Here is a 24060-nt window from a genome sequence, read left to right as displayed (position 1 = left end):
GAACACCCCGTCGATGGCAAAAGTGCATGCATACAATTTTAGAGAGAGAGAAATTAAAGCCGTTCGCCAGAGTCCACTTCCGTACACGATTGAGGGCAGTTTGTAGTTGCCGCTCAATATATCTCATGCTTGACGACTGACATGAGATGTAAAAGTCGTCGACATGCAGCCCATTCGCAACAGTGAGAGGGAGTTGTTCAGTGATGGCATTTATCTTTATACTGAAAAGTGTGACACTCAATACACAGCCTTGAGGGACTCCAAGTTCCTGTACAAAAGAACGGGAAAGTGTCAAACCCACACGAACTTGGAATCTCCTGTCCATTAAAAAATTTTTAATAAGCATGGGTAGATGGCCATGTAAACCATATGTATGGAGGTCTCGCAAAACGCCATACCTCCATGTTGTGTCGTAAGCCTTCTCAATGTCAAAGAATATTGATACAAGATGTTGGTGGTTGAGAAAGGCTTCTCTGATAAATGTTTCAAGACGAATTAGGTGGTCTGTGGTGGAGTGCTGTCAATGGAACCCACACTGGGTGGGCGAGAGGAGGTTGTTTAATTCAAGGAACCAAACAAGACGAGCATTAACCATCCTTTATAAGGTCTTACAGAGATAGGTCGTCAAAGCAATTGGACGGTAGTTTGAAGGAATCTTGGGATCTTTCCCTGGCTTAGAGAAAGGTAAAATAATAGCCTGGCACCAGGCATCAGAAAAAACATTCTCCTGCCAGATCCGGTTGAAGACAATCAGAAGGGCATCAAGAGAAGCAGGAGATAGATGGTGCAGCATGTCATAATGAATATCATCAGGTCCAACAGATGTACTGGCAGACCAATGAAGGGCCATTTTCAGTTTCACCAGGGTAAAGGGACAATTATAGTCAAAGAAACAATCAGTTCGAAAGGAAAGAGGTGATTGCTCTGCCCGAGTCTTGTTGGCCAGGCAGGTGGAGGAACAAGCAGAAGTGCTAGATACCCGGCAAAAGCTTTCACCTAGAGTGTCAGCGATGCTCCGGACATCAGTCACCTCCTGACCATCAGAGAGTAAGATCAAGAGGGAAACAGAATTGTAGTGCCCATTAACCTTTCGAATCCTGTCCCATATGATCTTGGAACTAGTGGTAGAAGATATGCTAGTTGTGAACTTAATCCAAGATTCCTCCTGGCTTTGACGTCTTACCCACCTAGCATGTGCACGGGCCCATTGGAAAGCAACACGGTTTGAAAGTGTGGGATATCTACGAAAAGTATCCCAGGCCCATTTTTTGAGCCTCCCGTGCTATGTGGCAAGCAGGATTCCACCACGGACGAAGATATCGTGGAAAACGTGTCAAGGTTTTAGGAATACACTGAGCAGCTGCTTGTATAATACAGTCAGTTACCGCTGCAACACAGTTGTCTATTGATGGCTGATTTACGATGGCAGGATCAAGTTCTGCGAGAGCAGTGAAAGTGGACCAGTCTGCCTGATTTAGCTTCCACCGGGGCATGCGGGTAGGGTGGCATCGACCACGGCCAGTCTCTTTCAAAAGGATCGGAAAATGATCACTGCCTGGTGGATTACTGTCAACCCTCCATGAAAAATGGGAGGATAATGAAGGGGAGCAAACCGAGAGATCAATAGCGGTAAAGGACTGACTAGGTGCATGAAAGTAAGTGGAGGAACCAGTATTGAAAAGAGAAAGATTGTGATCAGAGAGCATCCGCTCTACAGATCGACCCCTCCCATCAATAACAGCACTTCCCCAGAGGGGATGATGTCCATTAAAATCCCCCAGGATTAGAAATGGAGACGGCAACTGTTCAACGAGAGCATCAAGGTCTGATTGATCATATGTCTCTCCAGGGGACAGGTACAGAGAACAAACAGTGATGGTATGACCCAAGGAAACACGGATGGCTACGGTCTCCAAGGGTGTGATGAGTGACAAAGACAGGGTGGGCACATGCTGATCAACCAACAGTGCCACCCCTCCATGTACTCGACCATCACACAACCTGTCATTTCTGTACAGAGAAAACTGCCAAATGGAGACTGTATCAGCAGATTTGAGAAATGTTTCTTGTAAAGAAAGACAAACAGGATGGTAGGAAGCAATCAGCGTTTTGATATCATCCAGATTAGAACGTAAACCTCGACAGTTCCATTGTATCAAGGTGGCCATTTTAAGAACGGTAGGTGAAGTGGCTGGGGAACCCTTCGGTTTACGACCACGTCTTTTTTCTTTACTGTCTTTAGTCGGAGGAGGTCTATCAACCTCCATGGATCCTGCCCTGGGTCGAGTAGGCAGGTTTTTGTTATTGGAAGGGGAATCCAGTGACTGAGGACGCAAACAAATAATTGTTTTGTCTCTTGTGGTGTGAGAAAAAGATGTATCAGAAGAAATGCCTGTATTTGAAACTGAAGGACGTGGATCATGAGGTTTGTTGGAAGGTATGGGAGGAACAGAGATGGGTGTGGAAGTCGATTCATCAACCTTTTTAACCACGGAGGTCAAAAGGCTTTTCATTTGTTTTGAAAACGATTCTCTTGGAGGCACAGAGAGATCTGTCTGCACTCCCACTGTAATTGTGGAATGAAGTGCAGCAGCATATGTCCGAGATGGAGTAGTGGATAGCAATTTCCAAGCCTCAGGATAACTAATGTTATGTGTCGTTTTCAAATGCTGCACCTCATTTTCCTCCAACCATTTTGGGCAAGAATGAAAGTAAGAGGGGTGAGAACCATTGCAGTTGATGCAATGTGGGTTCATGTCACAGTCATAGGCATCGTGGTCCTTGCCTCCATAACAAGCACATGTCAGGGAACCACGACAAGATGTCTTTGAGTGGCCGAATCTCTAACATTGGAAACATCGAAGAGGGTTTGGAATGTATAGCCGAACTCTGCAAATGAGATAACCTGCCTTGATGGTGGCAGGTGCACGTGGTGAAGTAAATGTTAAAACGAGGGTATTTGTTGGCAGTGTAACTCCATCTTTGCGAGTGGAGATGCGTCTCACTGCAGAAACTTCTTGAGTAGAGAGACCAGCAAGAATCTCCGACTCGGAAACGTTCTTCAAATCCCTTTCAACAATAACTCCTCGTGAAGAATTCAAAGTAGCATGAGGTGTAACCTCAATAGGTATATCCCCAATTGCCTTTGAATTCAAGAGGAGTTCACTGTGTTGGGATGTGGATGTTTCAACCAATATGTCACCAGATCGAAGTTTCTTTTCTGACTTTGGAGAGCCAGCAAGTCCCTCTAGTCCCTTCTGAATAAAAAAGGGAACATTTGCCCTAAAGGTTTTTCCGAAAGAGAATGTAATATAAAAAAATGAGGTACGTGTGTTACTGATGTTGAAGATCGCTGTTCAGAGTCTTCAAGACGTGGTCGCTTACCCATTGACTGTTTTTTCACAATTTTATTTAAATTTTTTGGAGGATCCATAGGAAAAAGGAAAAATTTCGGTACCCACTGACCCCACCCACCATGGAGCCCTACAAGGGGACGCACTATAAAGTCATGCAAGGACAATGCAGCAACGTCAGGGTTTCGTGAGCACTATACCCAAACACCAGCATCAGGTACAATGTGCACAACACCCGTTGAGAACTTCCAACACTGGTACTTGGTTGACTCTAGCCCAAGTGGACCAGCCGACTGACCCAAGGAGGGCCACCCAAAGGCCGCCCGTCTACAGGAAATCGAGGCCAAAGTGGTGTGTTAGGGTTGGACACGTGGGTGGATGTTTAGATCCCAGAGAAGGTAACCAGACAGGACAGAACCTTCCCTGGGAGGTCCCCTCACCACGTACAGGAATCCACACCAAGGGGGATTTCAGCTCAGATCAGGTCACTAAAGCTTAAGTGATGCACCAAGTTTAGGTATTCCTGTTGAGTTTAATGATAACTTGCTGCTAGTTGCACTTGATGAAGATTGTGCTGTAACAGTTGAAGAACTAGCACAGAAGCTTAATTCAACACATTCAACAGTTCACCACCATCTGCAACAGCTTGGAAAGGTGTCAAAACCTGGAAATTTGGTCCCCCATGAGATGACAGAAGTCAACCTTAGAGCAAGAGTGGACATTTGCACTTCTCTGCACTCTCGTAAATGTAATTCACTTTTTTTGAATAGGTCAGTGACTAGAGATGAAAAATGAATATCTTATAAGAATGTTAAGCTCCACAAACAATGGCTCAGTGCAGGTAAACAGGCTAAAGCAAAGCCCGAAACAGATCTCCACCCTAGGAAAGTCTTGTTAAGCATTTGGTGGGATATTGTTGGTGTGATCCACTTTAAGTTTCTGCCACTCAATGTAACAATTACATCAGACTTCTACTGTCAACATGTGAATGTTGCACTAATAGAAAAGAGGCCTGCTTTGATCAATTGTAAAGGTGTTGTGTTGCACCAGGATAATGCACGGCCCCATACAGCAAGGATCACATCTGCAAAGATTGAAGAGCTAGACTGGGAAAAACTTCCAAATCCTCTCTATTCTCCAGACCTTGCTCCATCTAATTAGCACTTGTTCTGAAGTTTGCAGAATTATCTTGATGGAAAAGAGCTTGAAACACAGAAGATGCCAAATAATGGAACATACATTATTGATTAAATAAAGTTAAAAGAATTTGAAATCCTTTCTTTTTTTCTGAACCTAAAATTGGATATTAAAGGAATGACCTGATAGATTCAGTCTTTCAAGCAATTTCCACTTAAAAATTGGGTTTTAAACTATTCTCAATTTCTTGAAATTACTATGTCAAACTGTAAAGTTTTCAAGGAAATGTAGAGAGTTAAACATCTAGAGAAGTGAGACAAATGGAAAGATGAAGTTTGTTTTCAGATTAGCATACTGGTACCATGTTGTGCAAAAAAAATACCATTTTTATACAAACTGGATGCAAATAAAGTATAACTATCAAGATAAAGCACTTGTCTAATAATCTACATATCTTTCCTCTACAAGATGGCAGTAGAAATGGAAATGTATGTTTATTATTTGCAGATATCATGGACTCTTGCACCTTAAAGCTGCTCAGACAGACAGTCTCTGTAAATGAATGATGTACTTTGGAAAACATGTAAAGATGATAAAGAAAACATTAACCTCAGAGCATTTTGCAAAAGCCTCTTGCAATGGAAGATGCATTGCAGAAAATAGTTCATAATTACAATTATCACCTAGAATCAGTGGTGGAAGGGGCTCTAATCCCTCAGCATTCATTCTTATAACGTTATCATAAATTGTAAACATCCAGCTGTGCATCAAATGTGTAACAATAAAAAAAGAAAGCAATATCAACTGATATCCACTGTGAATAACAGCCATAAGAAAAAAATTTTTTTTTTTTGTATTTCAGCAAGAAGTTTGCTACTATGGAAAACATAAATTTACAAATCAAAAATGCTATGAAATAAATATACAGTTTACAAGATAAGTTGTTATGTGTACTTACCATGACAGTTGCAAGTCTTGATTCTCTATCATGTCTTGGTCTTTTATTAATACGCTCAATATCACAAAGTGGCACAAGTTCTTTTCTGACAAAAATAATAGTTTTTTACAGAAATAAACATAAAGCATTCAGATCAAAATTAACACAATAATGCTTCATACAGAAACCTGAAAGTTATAAAATAAGTTAGAACTAAAATAACCACAGATGAGAAGCATGTATATAAAAGTATAGATAGTTGAAGAAAACACTTCATACATAAAGACTTTATTTTCTAAACTTCCTGAGGGTTTTTTTTTCAGTAAAATACATTAGATAAACAAAATAACAAAATCTGACTTATGTACAGCCAGAAATATACCTACTGAGATTTTATATATCACTTAATAGTAATGGATGAAAAATATATAATATTCAAACTACTGAAACTATAAAACAAACTGAACATGTTTTGAAACAAAGATCTCAGTAATCTTTAGCAACAAACTACATGTAAATAAAACATTTCAATAGCAATAAAAAAAAATTCCGCTCTTGTGTAAGTTGACTTACCGAGAACTAATATTTCCATCTTTGTCTTCAGATTTTCTTTTCATTGGAGATTTTTTACCCTTTGTTGATGTTATATGTTTTGCTAGCTGAGCTACATGGAGTTTTTGGAAATCTTCTTGACTGAGAATTCGAGACTGGGAAATGTCTGTTGCTTTAGAAACTTTAGCTTCCAAAGAGATACCACTCTTTCCAAATGCACACTGTTCCTTACTTTTATCTCCTTTTTCCTAATAAATCATTGTTATTCAAATAATCTACAGTTAAATACACTTATTTCCACAGCACTCAAAGCCTTCTTTTACTAATCAATATTTATCTAAATTAATTTTTCAGTACAAAAATACTTTCTATCTCTATCAGAAACATTATAAATATGAAAACAATTATTAGAAATCTTGTTATCAGAAGTACAGCAAACAAACAAAACAAAACAGTACAAATTTTTCATATTCAAGCAAAATACTAAATTTATATACACTTTTGAAGGTAATATTCAACAAATCCTCATTTGGAAAGACTTTTCTTTGAGTTTCAATGTCACTTGTTTTATGAAAACTCAACATTATAGATTGATGGGCTTTGTAAAAACTTGGTAAAAACTAAAAGTAACAAATGGAACATAAGTCTTATTCAAGTGAAATACATTCAAAGAGTATTATGATCTCTCTATAATAAATAATTACTTTTATAATAAATATGGTTCGACCTCATTAAACTCAAAATCCAAACTTAATTTACGATTCTTCATCATTTAAACATTGAACTTCAAATTCTATAGTAGAGGCTGTGAAGCTTAAATCAAAAATATTTATAAACATCTTACATCAAGACCTTCTTCATCTGAAGAATGACACACATCAATCCAACTACCATCACTGTCATCCTTTTCCTCTTCTTTGCTTTTTCTATTTTTTTCCAAGCCTTCAAAGTGCATACAAACATATCAGTATTTTTATTTATATAAAATGTAGTGAATATTAATAAACTAAAATTGTCAGTCTTAAAATAATTTGTTCTTTCCCTTGCACTAAAATTACATGAACACAATGCTTCTTAATGAATTTTAAACTAGGTAAACATCTTGAAATATGAACCAAAATAATAAAAAAGCTTTATTAACTCAAACAATGTTAAATCTATAAAAGCATATTTTCCCCAAAAAAAATTTTTGGAATGAAAAACTTGTTCAAAACATTTCATTGTGTATGTGATTTAATGATATAGTAATATTAATTTTTGCTATTACACAGTAACTTAAGGTTTTTCAAATTCCATCAGATCTATTTCCTATTCAAAACACTGAAAGTACAATTTGTAAATACTTTTTTCCCAGCTTAGTTTTGAAAGAAGTGTCTAATGTTAACCTTATATCTTTATTTCACTTAAGTCAAAATTGTATTTCTTTGGAAACAAATAGATGTATAAACAACAATTGCTTCAGAAACTGGTCATTTCCTCCATTTTAATACTCTAATTATAGATATACAACTCTACCATTGTAAGGTTTATTTTTAAATATATAACAGAAGTTAGGAAAGGTATTTGTCTAAAAATTGAATACGTAACCATTGGGAATTGTAAAAGGAACTCCTATTTCTTTACAGCAGTACAAAATTCCAAACTTACATGTGGTTAGTATCACACTTTCAAAGTCTAAAACAAAATCTATACAATGTAGCCCATTGTATAGAAAAAGTACAAACAAACATGCTGCTAAAATTTTCATAAAAATATCTACCTTTTCTCTGAGAAGCAAACACTTCAAAAGTAATATCTTAATAAATTGATAGTTAAGTTGGATACAATACAGACTAAACTAAAGAGGATTTTATTTAACAGTATTTTAAGCCTATAAAAACAAATAAATGATATTCATGGAGTATATTACACTCAGCTTTTTAATGAGGTGTATGTTGCATAATTTTATTAACCTCAAGTCTTAAATATCATCACTGAAAGCATTTCATAACAGCATTATACGTTATTTAACAACTTTTTTGTACATGAAAAATTTAATATCTTTTAACAGCCTATAGAAAAAAATTAAATGAAACTTATAGGTTATATTACATTTAGTTTTTTGATGAAGTGTATGTTAAGAATATTGAGATAAGTGCTGCCATCTGTAGCTAGGAATAACTCAAAGAAAACATTACTCATGACAGGAACAGGAATAATTGTGATGTCACACTTTGTGGTTATTGTTTTTTTTGTACATGTATACTCAATGAATAAGCACATATCAACAGGTTATGGGCCCAGGAATGCTCTAATAGTGCTTAAACAGATGAAACTGTTTTAAAATTGTTAGTACAAGTAATCCAGGAGATACTGAGGATTACTGTAGAACAGTTTTGGATGACAATTTTTGTTGGATGGCACAGGATTAAAATTGTTAGTACAAGTAATCCAGGAGATACTGAGGATTACTATAGAACAGTTTTGGATGACAATTTTTGTTGGATGGCACAGGATTTACATGGATACTTTATCACAAGTGCTGGGTGATTTGTTTCCTTTGTCTGGAAGCCATTGTGAAATACCAAGATAAACTGTAAGCAATATATTGATTGACACTATTTTCTCAAGTCATATAAAGGGAGAAATAGATCTAAATTAAAGAAAGGAATATTACAGTTGTGGTTAAAATAGTTTGACAATGGAAGATAAAATATCAATTGATAAGTTGGGAGAAAATAATTGGGCCACATGGAAATTTCAAATGGAACATTTACTGAGAGGAAAAGGCCTATGGGACCATGTGACTGAAACAGAGGTATTGGCAGAGACAGTCAATGATCAAACAAGGGCAGATTTCAACAGGGAAAGGGAAAGAACATTTCAACAATTGTTCTGAATATTCAAGGTGCACAACTCTATCTTGTCACCTCATGCACAACTCCTAAGGAAGCATGGAATGTACTGCGTGCTCACTTTGATAGGAACACACTAGCTAACAAGCTATTCCTGAAAAAAAAAGTATTTTCAATGTGAGATGAAAGAAAGCATGACAGTCCAGGAACATTTGAAACAAATGAAGGAATTAACAGATCAGCTTGCTGCAGTTGGGGCAGAAATAGCAGAAGAAGATCAGATTGTTACCTTACTTGGTAGTCTGCCAGCTAGTTATGATACAATTGTAAACAGCCCTGGAAACCAAAATTGACGATATCTCATTAGAATGTGAGCAACAGGCACTGATTAATGAAGAACAAAAGAAGAAAAGGACTGCATCAAATGAAACATCATCAACTGCATTAGCCACTTGCAGCAACTTCAAACTACATGGAACAAGAAACAAAGAAAAGGGGTAACAGCTTCAAGTGTTACAAGTGTGGCAGAGAGGGACATATAAAATGCAATTGTCCAACACTGAAGGAAATGGTCCACAAAGCTAAGAATGTGGATATTAATGTGGCAAAAGATTATACTGATGGAAACAATGGTATTGCCTTTGTAACAAACCAGGATAAAGGAATAGGAAATGGGGAATGGCTGGTGAATTCTTGTGCATCTAGGCATATGACACACCAGAGGAACATATTATCAAATTATCACAAGTTTAGCACACCTCAGCAAGTTAGGATTGGTGATGGAAGAACTGTTGAAGCTCTTGGAGTTGGAAACTTTAAACTAGAAATGACATTTAAAGTCAGTAATTCAAAGCATGTCACAATGCAGTGTTCTTCATATACCAAAATTAGCTAGCAATCTATTTTCAGTAGGAGCTGCTACTGAAAAAGGAAATATTGGGCAGTTTGAAGTTAATCGCTGTTACATCCGAGGTAAATCAGGACAACTCCATGGTATGAGTACAAGAAAGGATGATGGTCTATACCAACTGGACTGTAAGACCAGTGTTACTGAGAATGCCTCAGTAGCCTCAAACAGCAGCATGAATGGCTTGGATATAATATGGCATCAACGACTAGGGCATGTCAGTGTTTCACAGTTACAGAAGCTTGTCAGGAGTGGAAATTTAAGTGGAATGAAATTCCAGAAGTCTGATGAAGCCAGTTTCTGTGAGGGATGCACTGAAGGTAAAATGCACAGGAAGCCATTTAAGTCAGTGGGAGAAATCAAATCAAAGGGAAGACTGCAACTGGTACACAGTGATGTCTGTGGTCCTATGCAATCTCCATCTATTAAAGGTAGCAAGTACTTTGTTACATTTATTGATGATTACTCAAGATGCTGCAGAGTGTATTTCTTGAAATAGAAGTCAGAAGTCTTTGAGAAATTCAAGGAATTTGAGAAGTTGTACTCAAATGAATCTGGAGAGCCCATAAAAACCACAGATAATGGTGGAGGATATACGTCAAATGAGTTCCAGCAATATTTATAGTCAAGAAGCATTCATCATGAGATGTCAGTAGCATACTGTCCAGAACAAAATGGTGTTGCTGAGAAAAGGAACAGAACTCCTGTGGAATCAGCGAAAAGCATGCTGTCATATGCTAAGTTACCAAGAATGTACTGGGTGGAAGCTGTTGCTACTGCAGCATATGTGGGTAACAGAGTATCCACATTGGCAATAAAAGATGGTAGTATGCCATATGAGAGATGGTATGGGAAGAAACCAGATGTAGAACACATGAAAGTGTTCGGATGTCTTGCATATGCACATGCGCCAGATGCGTCAAGACAGAAATTAGACATGAAGTCCATGAAGGTACATTTCATTGGATATGATAACTGCACCAAGGGATATCGACTGTATGATGAACAATCCAGGAAGATTTTCATACAGCAAAATGTTATCTTTAATGAAACAGAATTTGGTCAAGAGCCTGTGACAAATGAGTATATCTCATCAAGTGAACAGATAGCGGACCAAGAAACAAAGTTAAAGCTAATGATAAAGCAGAACGACCAGCAAGAAACAGGAAAACCCCCATCCGCTATGGATATGATGAGTATGCTGATATGACAGCAGCAAATGAATCAGTTTGTCACACTGCAAACTTATGCAGTATGTTAATGCCAAGCACATTAAGTGAAGCAATGTCAAATGACAATGCAACGGAGTGGAAGTCAGCCACAGATCTGGAATTTCAGTCTTTACAAGAAAATGACACCTGGGATCTGATGGAATTACCAGTTGGAAGAAAACCTATAGGTTGTAAGTGGGTATTCAAAGTTAAGTATGGAAATACTGGAAATGTAGAGAGGTTCAAGAGTAGGCTGGTGGCCAAAGGTTACTCGCAGAATTATGGTCTGGATTACGAGGAAACCTTCTCCCCAATAGTGCACTGTGCATCAATTTGATCCTTGATTGCATTTGCTGTGCAGAACAACTTGAAAATTCACCAGATGGATGTCATAACTGCATTTCTGAATGGAAATCTGGGTGAAGAGATATACATGGAACAACCAGAAGGCTTTGCTGTTCCAGGGAAGGAAAACCTTGTGTGTAAACTGAAAAAACCACTGTATGGATTAAAACAGTCACCACACTGTTATAACAAATCTAGCAATAGTTGCAGTATATGTGGATAATATTATTTTGGTTGCTGATAGTGATGATGAAATAATCACTATAAAGAAAGCACTGAAGAAAAAATTCTGCATGAAAGACCTTGGAAAGCTCTATTACATCCTTAGACTCAGTATTGTTCAGGATGAAAAGAATGGCTGTGTATGGTTAAATCAAAGACAGTACATCCAAACTATGCTGGTGAAATTTGGAATTACTAAATGTAAGGCAGTTGCAACTCCATCAGATGTAAACGTGAAACTGCAAAAGGATGATGGTGTTAGCACTCAGGTTGATCGCAGTTTGTACCAGTCGTTGGTAGGCAGCCTTCTGTATGTTGCAATGGGAACAAGACCAGATATTGCATATACAGTGGGAGCAATATCGAAATATTGTGCTCAGCCCAACACAGCACATTTGACAGCAGCAAAGAGAATCCTGCATTACTTGAAAGGAACAGCTGATCTTAGTCTTAAGTTTAAAAAGGTACCAGGAGACGTCATTAATGGTTAATCAGATACAGATTTTTCTGGAGACCTGGATGATAGGAAGTCCACATCAGGAAATATCTTCATTCAAGCAGGAGCAGCTGTAAGTTGGATTAGCAAAAAGCAATCCACGGTGGCCCTGTCCACCTCAGAGACAGAGTATATAGCCTTGAGTCTTGCAGCACAGGAAACAGTATGGTTGAGAATACTACTGCAAGAAATAGGTTCCGAAGTTGACAACCCTGTTTGTATTATGGAAGATAACCAAGGAACAATCGGCATGGCACAGAATCCAATGGGTCATGCAAGAACAAAACACATTGATATTTGTTACCACTTCATTCGCCAATGTGTGCAGAACGGATCAGTAAAACTAGAAACTAGAATATTGTCCCACAAACAGTATGACTGCTGACATTCTTACAAAGCCACTTGCTAGAAATGCATTTGAAAGGTTCAGAGATAATGTTGGACTGGCACCAATGGATAAATGAACCAGATAAAGTGACAATTATAACAACAGATTGAAAGTAATTGTAAAACATTTAGAATAACTGTAAGATTATTGACAGTAATTGTAAGTTTGTGTAAAACTTAAAATTAAGTGGGAGTGTTAAGAATATTGAGATAAGTGCTGCCACCTACAGTAAGGAATAACTCAAGGAGAACATCATTCATGACAGGAACAGGAAGTATTGTGATGTCACACTTTGTATTTTTTTTTGTACATGTGTACTCAATGAATAAACATATCAACAATGTATGATTAACTTCACATCTTAAATATTAACAATGATAACAATATATGTGATTTATCAACTCCATTACAATTTTAATATCTTTTAAGAGGGAAGAGTTAGTTAACAACACAAATAATATGCAGTAATGAAGTTATTACTTACAAGTGTTCCTATTAGTTATTCTTAAATTATGTGATAATTTCTCAAAGAATATAAAATCACAGAAACATTCCATTCTGAAACAAGCAATGAGCTGCAAGCTTTCTTTCTTCAATTGTTTCAAATATCAAAACAATTCAACTTCGAAATTTTAAATAATAAACTGTAAGTTATATTAATAATTCTTAAATAATACTTTTACTTGTACCTGCACTCATCAAGTGAGTGTGATATTTGGCGTTTCCAATCTTATATACCAGACAAACTAAATAACCAGGTGCTATACCCCCCATGTTTAAGCAATGCCATTTTAACTTAGGAATGTTAACCAAAGAGAGTATCCAATAAGCACCAGCCATCTGTATGAAAATCTTAACTGGGCAGTAAAATATTTACTGTAACATTTATAACAAGTCTACAAATGCAAGTGAAATATTAACTGGACATATTAAACATGTTTTGAACTTTTGACATTCAAATACGCAGTTCAGCACAAAAACCACCAAAAAAAATTGAATTAACACAATTTGGCAATATTTTTTGCTACGGCTGCATTCATCTTATTTTAAACTTTATATTACCAGAATAACAACATGGTAAAATTTTCAATTCATTGTGATCTGTGCTATATTTAGAACACCACACACAAAAAAAATCCTCTGTATATTGTAAACATATTTTGTCAGTCTTCTAATAAAGAGAGAGTGATTGTAGTTCTCTACTTAGTGATACATGTTTAGTTACACAGAATGAGGTTCAGCCTTATAAAGAGTAAAACCAAATTTCTTACGAAAGAAAATTGATTTACCTTTGTCCTCTCCTTTTTCTGGTAAAATTTCAGCACCTGGTAAATAATCAAGGGCTGAAAGTTCCCCATATTGTCTTACTTTCAGCTCTTGAATTGCTTCAGTAGGGCGACCCTAGAAAACCAATTCATTAGTTTTAGATTTTTTTTCAGTTTCTTTCTTTCTAATTTTTAAATGATTCTTTTCATATATAAAGTAACTAATTATCAGTAGATCCATTTTTGGTATAAAATATAAACAATGTTTTATTTTGTTTAGATATTCTTTCATTAATGTCCAAATTTGGATTTAAAGCATTTAAATGTAGAGTAATACTTAAATACTTAATAGAATTTGTTTAGACTTTTCAAAAGTTTCACAAGTGGGTTGGCAGTACTGAAATAGTTTTTAAAAAATATATTTTTTGTTACGGAATATAAAAAAAATTTTTACATTTCCTGCTCCAAAAAACTAAAACTTATATTTGAAGAACCAAAAACATGCACTTGTTGGTTCTGTAATATCTATGACAACAAAATTAAACTTTTAACAGTTTTTGATTTTAATTTATGACATGATTAATATGTTATGAATTGTCTTAATGTTTCTCTTATCTAATATCTTGTCTAGGGAAACACTAATCTATTTTGATTATGAAACATATACACATAATAAAAATAGACTGATGTTTTTCCTGGACAAGATATTAGATAACAGAAATATTAAGACAATAAGTCATTTAAATTCTAACTTCTCCAATTATAAAATCACTTATAACAGTCTTCCAACAAATGTAGAAAGACTATCTCTATCATCCTTCATTAGCACAATGAAGCATGCTGCTGTTTCGTGGAGTTTTATATGACTTTAGTTTATTATAACACTCCAAGATTTGCAAGACAATCTATCATCTTCTCCAGTTTAAAAAAAAAAAATTATTTATGAGCCATGGTTGCACGAAACAAAGGACACCAAAATAAAAAGTGTAATACAATTGAATAATGTAATATATTGGAACATCAAGTCATTTTCTTTTCATTAAGAAAGTTCATGCTTGTAGGATGTGAACTTGTTTTAAACTTTGTAGAATTAAATGGTATGATAAGAAATAAAAATAAGTGGTTTACCCTATCTTTCTTCAGCAGTAGTCCTGGGTTAACACTTCTATAGAGCTGAAGAAGAGACCTAGCGGCCATCATCACAGCTTTACAGAAATGCAAAAAAGAAACATAAAATGGAAGTAAAAATATACTTTTCATAGCTACATTAAGTTTCAAAATTTTATCTTGATATTTTAAATAAACTATAAAATACGAACATCGTGAATACAAATACATAAGATAAATTTAGGATTAAAACAGAAGCCAAAAACAAGTATTTCAAAAAGAAAGCTGTAATAGTGATAATATATTTTTGTCATTCTACTCAGTTAATATTTCCATAACATTTGCAGAGTAATACCTCTAATACATTATGTACTTTTGGATGTCTTCCATATGCTACTTTCATAGCTAATACAGATTTCTTAACTGATAACTCCTCAATGTTATTTCCAAATTGTCATAAAATATCAGTGGCAAACTATGCTCCATTACTCGTACTACAGGTTGAAACTAACCATTTCCTTGAAACAACTAATGTACAAAGTAACAATAGCAAAAAGTTATAAAGTGACCAAAATATGATTTATTTATATACTCCATTATCTACTTAATGCTCAAGCAGCTTATCTGACATTTACTATAATATGTACCAATTATTATATTGTAAATAAACCATTTAGTGAGTAATCTAATCAATATTTTATGCAAGACTTAAAACTTGACAAATATTATAGTATTTTAAAGATGTAAAGTTTAAGTTTTATAGGTCAAAAAGGATTAATATTTATATATTGTGTAGTGCAATGTTAAAAAAAAGAAATTAAGAAATTAACATAATAAAAATTGTTATCTTACATTTATCTCTGTAAGACTTGTACTGCACTAGATCCTGGAGTAAATCTTCTCCCATAGACAGTGGACATCTTGCACAAATCTCCCTGATAGCATTCAGGCTGCATATAAAATGTGCAAGAATTATGTTTATTGATTAGGTAAAAATAAAAGTTTAGTACATTTAAGTCATAAAGAAAACAATAACTACTTTAGAGAATGCAACATATGTTAATCATGCACTGATACCTTATGATCCCAAAAGCTGAAAGTAAATTAGCAATAAACATTACTCAATTTAACTTCATAGGTTTCAGTTTTAACTTTTTTTTTGTGATTATAAATAAGGTCATTATTAATACACATTTTTTATGTTAACAACTGCTGTGATAAACTTACAACAAATATTCTGTTAACATAAATATCAAACACAAGGATTTCAATCAAAAGAATATTTTGTCATCCAATCATCTTATACAAACAAGAACATTCTAATTTTATCATAAGAAGAGCACTAAGTCATTTACATTCCCTCTTCTTTTTTAAAAATGTAAATAACTTCTACAATGATGTCTATTAATTGTCTCTAAAGAGTCCTGTCAGACATGCCATGTTACTTCAGCTACTTCTATCCTATATGCATGTGCACATTAAAAGGAATTTTTAAATAAATATGCCATAGTTTCAGCAATTTGTTTTTAAAACCTAATAATTTCTTAAACAACTGTGTTTTAATTCCAATACACAAAAAATGGGGCATCTAAAAAATTTACAAAAAAAAACAACTACTTTTGTATTTTAATCATCAACTGTAATGTACACTTACCCTACAGCCATTACTTCTGATGAATTTCTTTCTGTAATAAAATTATTAGCTATGGTTTTAAGCAATGGTTCCAAAGTCTAAAAGAAAGAAAAAAAATTAAATGAAAGAACAAACTACATGACTATACAGGCTGTACAATGTCAGATAAATTACTTCACTGAATTAACATATAGTTAAAAGTAAATATAGATGTTGTATTCATTTACCCAGATTTACAAACCTACAAAAACAAAGGCATATTTTGTTTGTCTCATATTTTTCTCAACAATCTATTTTCCATGGTTATCTACTGTTTTTCCTTCTAACAAGTGATTAAATATGTTTAACAGATTCAGATTGTTATCAATTGCTATCAAAAAAAGCCAGTTCAACTGGTCTATTATTTATTGGACATCATATCGGTGGATGTGGTACCATTTCTCCTCCTATAAACCAATTGGAGAAATAGCTTTAATTTTGCCTATACAATACACTCTTCCATAGGTGACAGTTGTTCTAGCCAAGCAAGCAATAAATAAAATTTGAATTGAGAAATGAATAGCTTTTTAAGGGCAAAAATAAAGTACTCCAAAACAATAAACCTTGTTTATTAACAATCAATAAATTATGTAGGATATTAATAAAAAATAATATAGTCCAATATCTCCTTCCACTAATTTTTATTTAATATCTTCATATATTAGACAAAATATCAGTTATTTTGAGGTTGTCATACCAAGTATTTTGTATATTAAAAAAATCAGGTTATGTAAAGAACAAATTTTTACTAACAATTTGTTTCTGAAAATAGTGTGCCTGATAAATTGATAAATTGTGACTAATGTTTACTTATCAAATTAAAATAGTTGTTCAATCTCATTAACTATGCTAGGATATGTATCCTGCATAATTGTAAAAACGTTTTGTCAGAGGTCCCCCCCATTTTTCTCTTTGCTAATGAGGGTATTTCTTTGAATTGATTTTAAATACTGCATCAGAGCCAGTTACTGTCATAAATAACCTGCTGCATTAATTTTATCTCTTCCATGAAGAATTCACAAAGTTTCTTTTTTCAAAATGAAATTTCCTCCTTTGGTTCACCAAAATTTGAACAGTTTTGTTGTATCTCTCTTAAGCAGTTTTTATACTACTTCAGCTATAAATCTTCACATAGCAAGATTGCATCACTGATTTGTTAGAAATTGCCATGACTACATTAATATGCACAAATAATTCAAATAAAATGCAATAAACCCTATATACTTTTGAAAATATTATACACTAATATTCCAAGAATGTTTTATATATATAAATTTAGCATGACTTAAGCAGAAAATAAAATATAAATTTACTTACATCTGGGGGTACTTGTTCATGTGCAGCTTGGGCACTATACTGTAAAATCCGTGTGACATCTGAAAGAAGTTTGTAATTAAACTTCATGTACATGCATAAAAGATATTTTGTTTGTCACTTCTTATTAATATCTACTGATATCTTATTTATTTGCAGGACCATGTTTTTCATTTCATACTAAATTCTTCAGAAGATCTTTATAAGACTCAGCACAAAGCTCGAAAATTTCAAACTTAAATAATAAGAAATCATAAAAAAATTTTGTCATGTCAAATACATCACCTAAGAAATAAATGCAATAAACATATGTGCACAAAAATTTGGTTCTTCAACCATAGCAAAAACGTGGTTCAGTCCCATAAAATATATTAAAAAATAATAACAATGATACATCATTTAGGAAGCTTGATATTGTAGTGCTTTATTGCAGCCTATCCAGAATAAGTTAACTTCATAAACATTCTGACTGCAGTTAATGTTTAAGTTTTCAATTATGTACACACATAAATGTCTTTCTCAAGGCTGTTCATTATAATTAACCTTCCCACACTGCAATAAAATGAAAATGTCATCTTTTAAAGTTAGATTGCCTTTTTCATAAAATTCAAATTCTGCCTGGTACAATATATCAAATTTACTCATGCTACAATGCTCACTAGAAACATTACAGAAAGTAAATTTTATTGAAACTTTACAGAAAGTTTGGCCAAGTTTAATAATGCAAAAGCTCAATGTATAGCTCCAGAAATATCTAGTAACATATATCATTACACGTGCTTTGTTTTCAGGTGTTAGACAGTTGATGCATTGCTGTTTGGATGTTAACTTAGCTAATGTGAAATAATGTTACATTGAAAAATTACTATTTTCATACCATATGTAAAACAAATAGGTGGTATGTTTGAAAGCACATTTTAAAAAATTTGGTGTTTCAAAGATAAAAGTTTTTAAAGACTACTGTAACCATTATCCTTGATGATCACTAGAATGTTGGCTTATGTCAGCTAGCTACTGCCAATTTTCTATCATGGGTTCAACAGTTCACCCTTTACACACTACACTTACACATAAATACCCTGGAATATATATATTTTATTATGCATCAGATTTACAAAAAGCATTACTACATCAACTGATGTCTGAAAAAAACAAACAAGACAATACAAGTCATACAAAATATTACTAAAACACTTAGAAGTTACTAAAAACTGCTTTAAAAAATTACAAATAGAAAAAATCATAGATTGAAGACACTGACCTCGTTGATGAGGTTGAATAAACCGTTGTAGTAGAGGATAGAAGTTCAACAATATGAGCTACAAAAATGATTAAACAATTTTGAATAAGTATATCAGTCAATGTTAAAAAAATTAAAAATACAAAAAGGCTAGTAGTAATTAAAAACAAAAGTTACAAACAAGAATGCTTCATATATTACAGAACAGTATAGCAGAAAAGTTGCACTAATCATGGTTTTTTTATAATCTGCTTTTATAAAAACAGCTGAAAACAATTTATAAATAAACATATTTGTACGCATGATAATATACCTACAATGTTTACCATTATTACAAACATCTAGATTAAGATCACTTTGTTTGGTATTACAAAAAGTCTGAAACACAAAAAATGATTTTCACTCTCAACAAAAAATAAGTTTTCAGAATTATGGGCTTTTTCTTTGAAATATATTACTAAGAATATGCTCAAGACACACACTAAAATAATAATTGGAATTATGAGGTTCCATGTTGTTTTTGTTAAAAATATTTAGTACAATTATCTACACCCTGTTTTTAGAAAACCTGAATACAGATTACAAAAGAATAAAAATGAAAAGGCAATCCCAAAATGTCTGAAACAATATTACTGTAATTGAAATTTATGATAAAACAAAACTGCTCTATATTTTTCATATACTAGTTTTATAGATTTTGTATCAAAAACTAACTTAACAGTTCCTTTTTTACTCTATTTTGTTGATTTTCTTTATTTTTTGTATATTTCTTTCATAATAATATTTTATATTCCTACTCTTCAGTTATTTTATGCTTTATTGATACAAAAAAAACTGTTTACATATACAGAAACAAGGCAAAACCATCTACTTGGTTCTCACCTCATGAATTCCAACAAGACGGGAAACCAGGTTCATCACCATTAGTTTTACCTCATATCTTTCATTCATTGTTTCTAAGGACTTAAGTAATTTTTCTGCCATACCTATAATACAAAAATTACAAAAACATTAAGCAAATCTAGTGTCATGTTAAATTACATTAAATGATGTTGTGTTAACACTTTTACTACAGTCTCATTGATTCAATCTAGTTTGTAACCCAAAAGTTACCACCATTCTATAATTTTTAATGTTTCATGTATCTTCATGAAATTTTGTAAACTTTCTATAAACATTACAAGTGTTTTGTACACAAAGAATCAGGTTTTTTAAAATTATTTTTATGAAGAAGTGTCCACGAGTAAATGGAGTCAATGTTCACTGCTCTGATCTCAAAGTGACTTTCATGCTAAGATTAAAAACTTTTCTCCATCTGAAAATTGTCACATTTTACTAAGATCTATAAGACCTCCAAAACGTATATCAAACTTTTTGTTTCAGTAACAGTTTAAATTAACCCTATACTGAAAGGCATGTTTTACTTTGTACGTCACAAGGTTTTACCAACTTACATTAAAACTTTTATTAAATCTACCTTTTGTTTGTGTTACACCAATTAGTACACAGAACAGTTCTATGAAAGAATTATGCCTCAACAATTTAAATAGAACAGTCCTATGAAAGTACTACACCATAACAGTTTAAATAATCCATATTTCAATAGTATACAAGTGTTAAGTTCTTATTTTTATAGGGCAACATTTTAAAAAAATTCTAAATTTCCCCTTGTGTGACAGTGGACATTTTCTCTAGCCATTTCCTCTTATTTTATTCACCACCCCCTCTATTAAATATGAAATTCAATATAAATTACTCACTAGAAAATCATTATTACTCATATAAAACAATTTGTTATAGTCTTCGATTCTGTTTGGTTACAGAGTTATCAAATAGAAAATCAGAACCCTCTTGCCACACACCCCATCACATTCTCTCTTTCAAAATTTGTTCAAACAATCTTACACTTAACTTTACATTATCTATAACCCAATGGAAAGCCTAGGTTTTAACTTATCAAATGATGTATTACATAATGTTGTTTTATGAACAGAGAATTGTCAATTTCACTTCTAGTTCGAGCTTCTTTTCCGCAGGAAAAATAATCCCTAGCTCGGATGATTTTGTAACAGTTCTTGTCACATAATTAGAATACCACAAGATTGTGATAGTTAGGAGAAACTGTCTTTTTTTAATTCATCATCACTTCATTACCTATCACATGTAATTAATTCCTTTGTTTTAATTCACAAAGACAGATTGAAGATTTTTAAAAATATTTCCTTATAAACAATAAGAACTTAAACCTGATGCAAGTTTATTTGCATACAATGATAAAGTAGTTTAAGTAAATTTTGATTAAAATTCAGTAATAGGTTATGACATGCTCACTATGACTTACATGTAAGCAAGAGGGTTAATGACAAGACTAAATGCCATTAAACAAATCATAAAGAAACCAGTAATTCTACAATACAGATATACATTTTACACAGTGTACATATGTTAAAAAAGCATTTTTCTCTATTACATAAACAAAAACATTACATGATTTCCTAGTTTTGTTTTAATATAGTATTACTTAAATAAATACAGTATAGCAAGAGCTTAAAAAAGTACAGTTATCTACAAACTCATAAAAACAGAATTCAGTTACATTGCTCTCTAATTCTTGTGCTCTTGAAAAATGTTCTCAGAAATGAAATAAATGATACTATTCAACAAATACCTTCATGCAAAATATCGAGAATTTAAATATAAAGCTCACCCTCTTTAAATCATCATCTGTCACAACATGTAATTATTTCATTTGTTTTAGTTCACAGAAGTTTGATTTTATGGAAATATCATTATGGATCTTTTTTTTTTAAAATCTGGTATCTTCACTACATATTTAGAATATTGAAGGTATTTGTCACAGTTTCTGCTGTTACCTGAAGATGTAAGATTCACGTTTTAAATTTTTTTTGTACATTAAAAAAAAATCTCATGAATTTTAGATAATTTTTAGACAACAGGTAGAAATATACAAAACTATGCTAAAATAAACAATAAATTAATGGAATTAATAATAGTGTACAGAGAATGAAACAGTTATGAACATTCAGTAAATACTGCAATTTTATAAGTTGAAACAAAGAAACACACAAACACACACAAAAAATCCCCTACTAAAGTATAAAAGTCACCAAAAGGTGTTTGAAGCAATCTACAAAACAAACCAAAGCTAATTTATTGTAAAGTAAATATAAACATGTAATGAAGGCAAACTTACCTGAAACATCTGAATTAGCATTCACAAAGAGATAAGCATACTATTCTGAAGAAACTATGCATATGTATTTTTAGAACTAAAATCAATAAATACTGTATAAAGTGCAATGTTCATTTATTCTTAAGAAATTGCATGTGGGTTATGGGTTAAGTGTTGTTTATGCAAAATACTTTGCAAATAATAACTAAAGTTGAAATTGAATCCAGTCATCACGTGACAACAATAACTTTGTGCCATCATGTATCATGCTCATTGTACTGAAATGTTTGACAAAACGAAATACAGGTAAAGTGACTCTAAACTGAACAGCCAATATGCAATCTGGCCTGCATAAACAAAGACCTTTCTAACAATATGAGAATTGTAGCATTTAATCTACAAATCTACAAAAAAAGATCCTGACAAACAAATACAAGTATATTATTTACATAATGTCCAATTTACTTGACACTATTCATCATTTTATTAATACAACAATGACCTTAATTAGATGAGATCTTCAAACACCTCATATAACCTTACACTTGTAGTAGCTAAGCTATTTAATTAGTGCAATACTTCGGTGATATATATATAAAAAGCAAGTCTTCAAGATAACTACAGCTTCTTTAAGCTGTGGTTTCTATGTGCCTTCTTCTATTCATCATCTATTTTATTTCTTAAACAGTTTCATATATTAACTGCTCAGTACATTGTGATACTATACATAGTAATTATTCAAAAATTTTGATGAATAAATGAATGTTAGAACATCTTCAACAACATGCTTAAAAATTTAAATTAAATACTAGTTTTCTTAATGCATTTTTGATATCTCAAATAAAAATATTTATAAGTTACAAGGTAATTGTATTAAGTAATTTCTTAGCTTCTATTCCTTTGTTTATTAGATATTGTTGGTATGTGTTAGTAATAGAGATATCTCACACAGAAATGATTACCTCAAGCTGAAGTCAATAATCTTAAAAATACCTGAAAAGGACAGTTGATTATATTATTGCTATTGTAAGTGCATAACAAAATTTTATTTACCTTTAAAAATTCACGTTGAATGACCAGTAAATAAACAACGAAACAGGTAGCAAATCTTATAAATGCACGACATTTCAACAATAAAGTTTTAATTACCTAGCTAAGCTATCTCTAAACTATTAAAATATTTCATTATTATTTGTTAGTTTCCATAAATACATGTAAAGATACACAAGGATTATTTGCACTGACCATTCCTAGTTTTGAACTCAGATTAAAAGGAAGATAGCCAGTCAAAAACATCCATCATAACTCTTGGGTTACTCTAGTCTGATTAAATAATGACAATCACCCTTATAATAGGACACAAACAGAGCATCTGCACATTACACACTAGACCACACTCAGCTCTATATTCAACAAATATAAAAAAACATTATATATATGAAAATTGTAGCTCACCTTGTGGGTCATAAATCAGATGAATAGCTGAAAAGTTAAATGTCAGAGCTTTTTTCTTGTTCTTTGATTTCTGGGAAATGACAAATTAATGGCATAAAATATTACCATATGAATTTATATACATTAAAACAAAATTTCAACAAACTCTAACATACAGAAGTAATTTGGACTTTCTGAGTATTCATTTTTAATACATATCTGTGTGTGTGTGTGTGTGTGTGTGTGTAAACACCAGCATATTTATAACCTTTCACTGTATTATCTAAACTATACACTATTAAAGCTAGAGAACCAACAGTCTTTCATGAGATTCTAAACTTTTAATTGTTACTTCCATCATTTATTACTCCATGAACACTATATATTACATATTTTCTAAAACACAGTCAATGATATTTACTGTTGTATGTATCATTTCTTATGAAATTTAAA

The 24060-nt window shown here is 32.9% G+C and overlaps 1 protein-coding gene across 1 annotated transcript in view; it reads right to left on the bottom strand.

Annotated features, from left to right (window-relative positions):
- Positions 1 to 24060, bottom strand: part of Mys45A (SDA1 domain containing protein Mys45A) — a 66979-nt gene that overhangs the window by 4808 nt on the left and 38111 nt on the right. Inside the window, exons 9-19 of the mRNA XM_076506607.1 lie at positions 23629 to 23698; positions 19863 to 19966; positions 19002 to 19059; positions 17744 to 17802; positions 16409 to 16485; positions 15607 to 15704; positions 14776 to 14852; positions 13672 to 13783; positions 6824 to 6921; positions 6001 to 6227; positions 5449 to 5533 (exon numbers count right to left, since the gene is read on the bottom strand). Of these exons, the coding sequence (XP_076362722.1) occupies positions 5449 to 5533; positions 6001 to 6227; positions 6824 to 6921; positions 13672 to 13783; positions 14776 to 14852; positions 15607 to 15704; positions 16409 to 16485; positions 17744 to 17802; positions 19002 to 19059; positions 19863 to 19966; positions 23629 to 23698 (1065 nt within the window). The remainder of the gene's footprint in view (positions 1 to 5448; positions 5534 to 6000; positions 6228 to 6823; positions 6922 to 13671; positions 13784 to 14775; positions 14853 to 15606; positions 15705 to 16408; positions 16486 to 17743; positions 17803 to 19001; positions 19060 to 19862; positions 19967 to 23628; positions 23699 to 24060) is intronic.

Source organism: Tachypleus tridentatus, chromosome 6, assembly GCF_004210375.1.
Source record: "Tachypleus tridentatus isolate NWPU-2018 chromosome 6, ASM421037v1, whole genome shotgun sequence".
NCBI classification, from domain to species: Eukaryota; Metazoa; Arthropoda; class Merostomata; order Xiphosura; family Limulidae; genus Tachypleus; species Tachypleus tridentatus.
The sequence above is the reverse complement of the archived record's forward strand: the minus strand, read 5'-3'. Positions and strand labels throughout refer to the sequence as shown.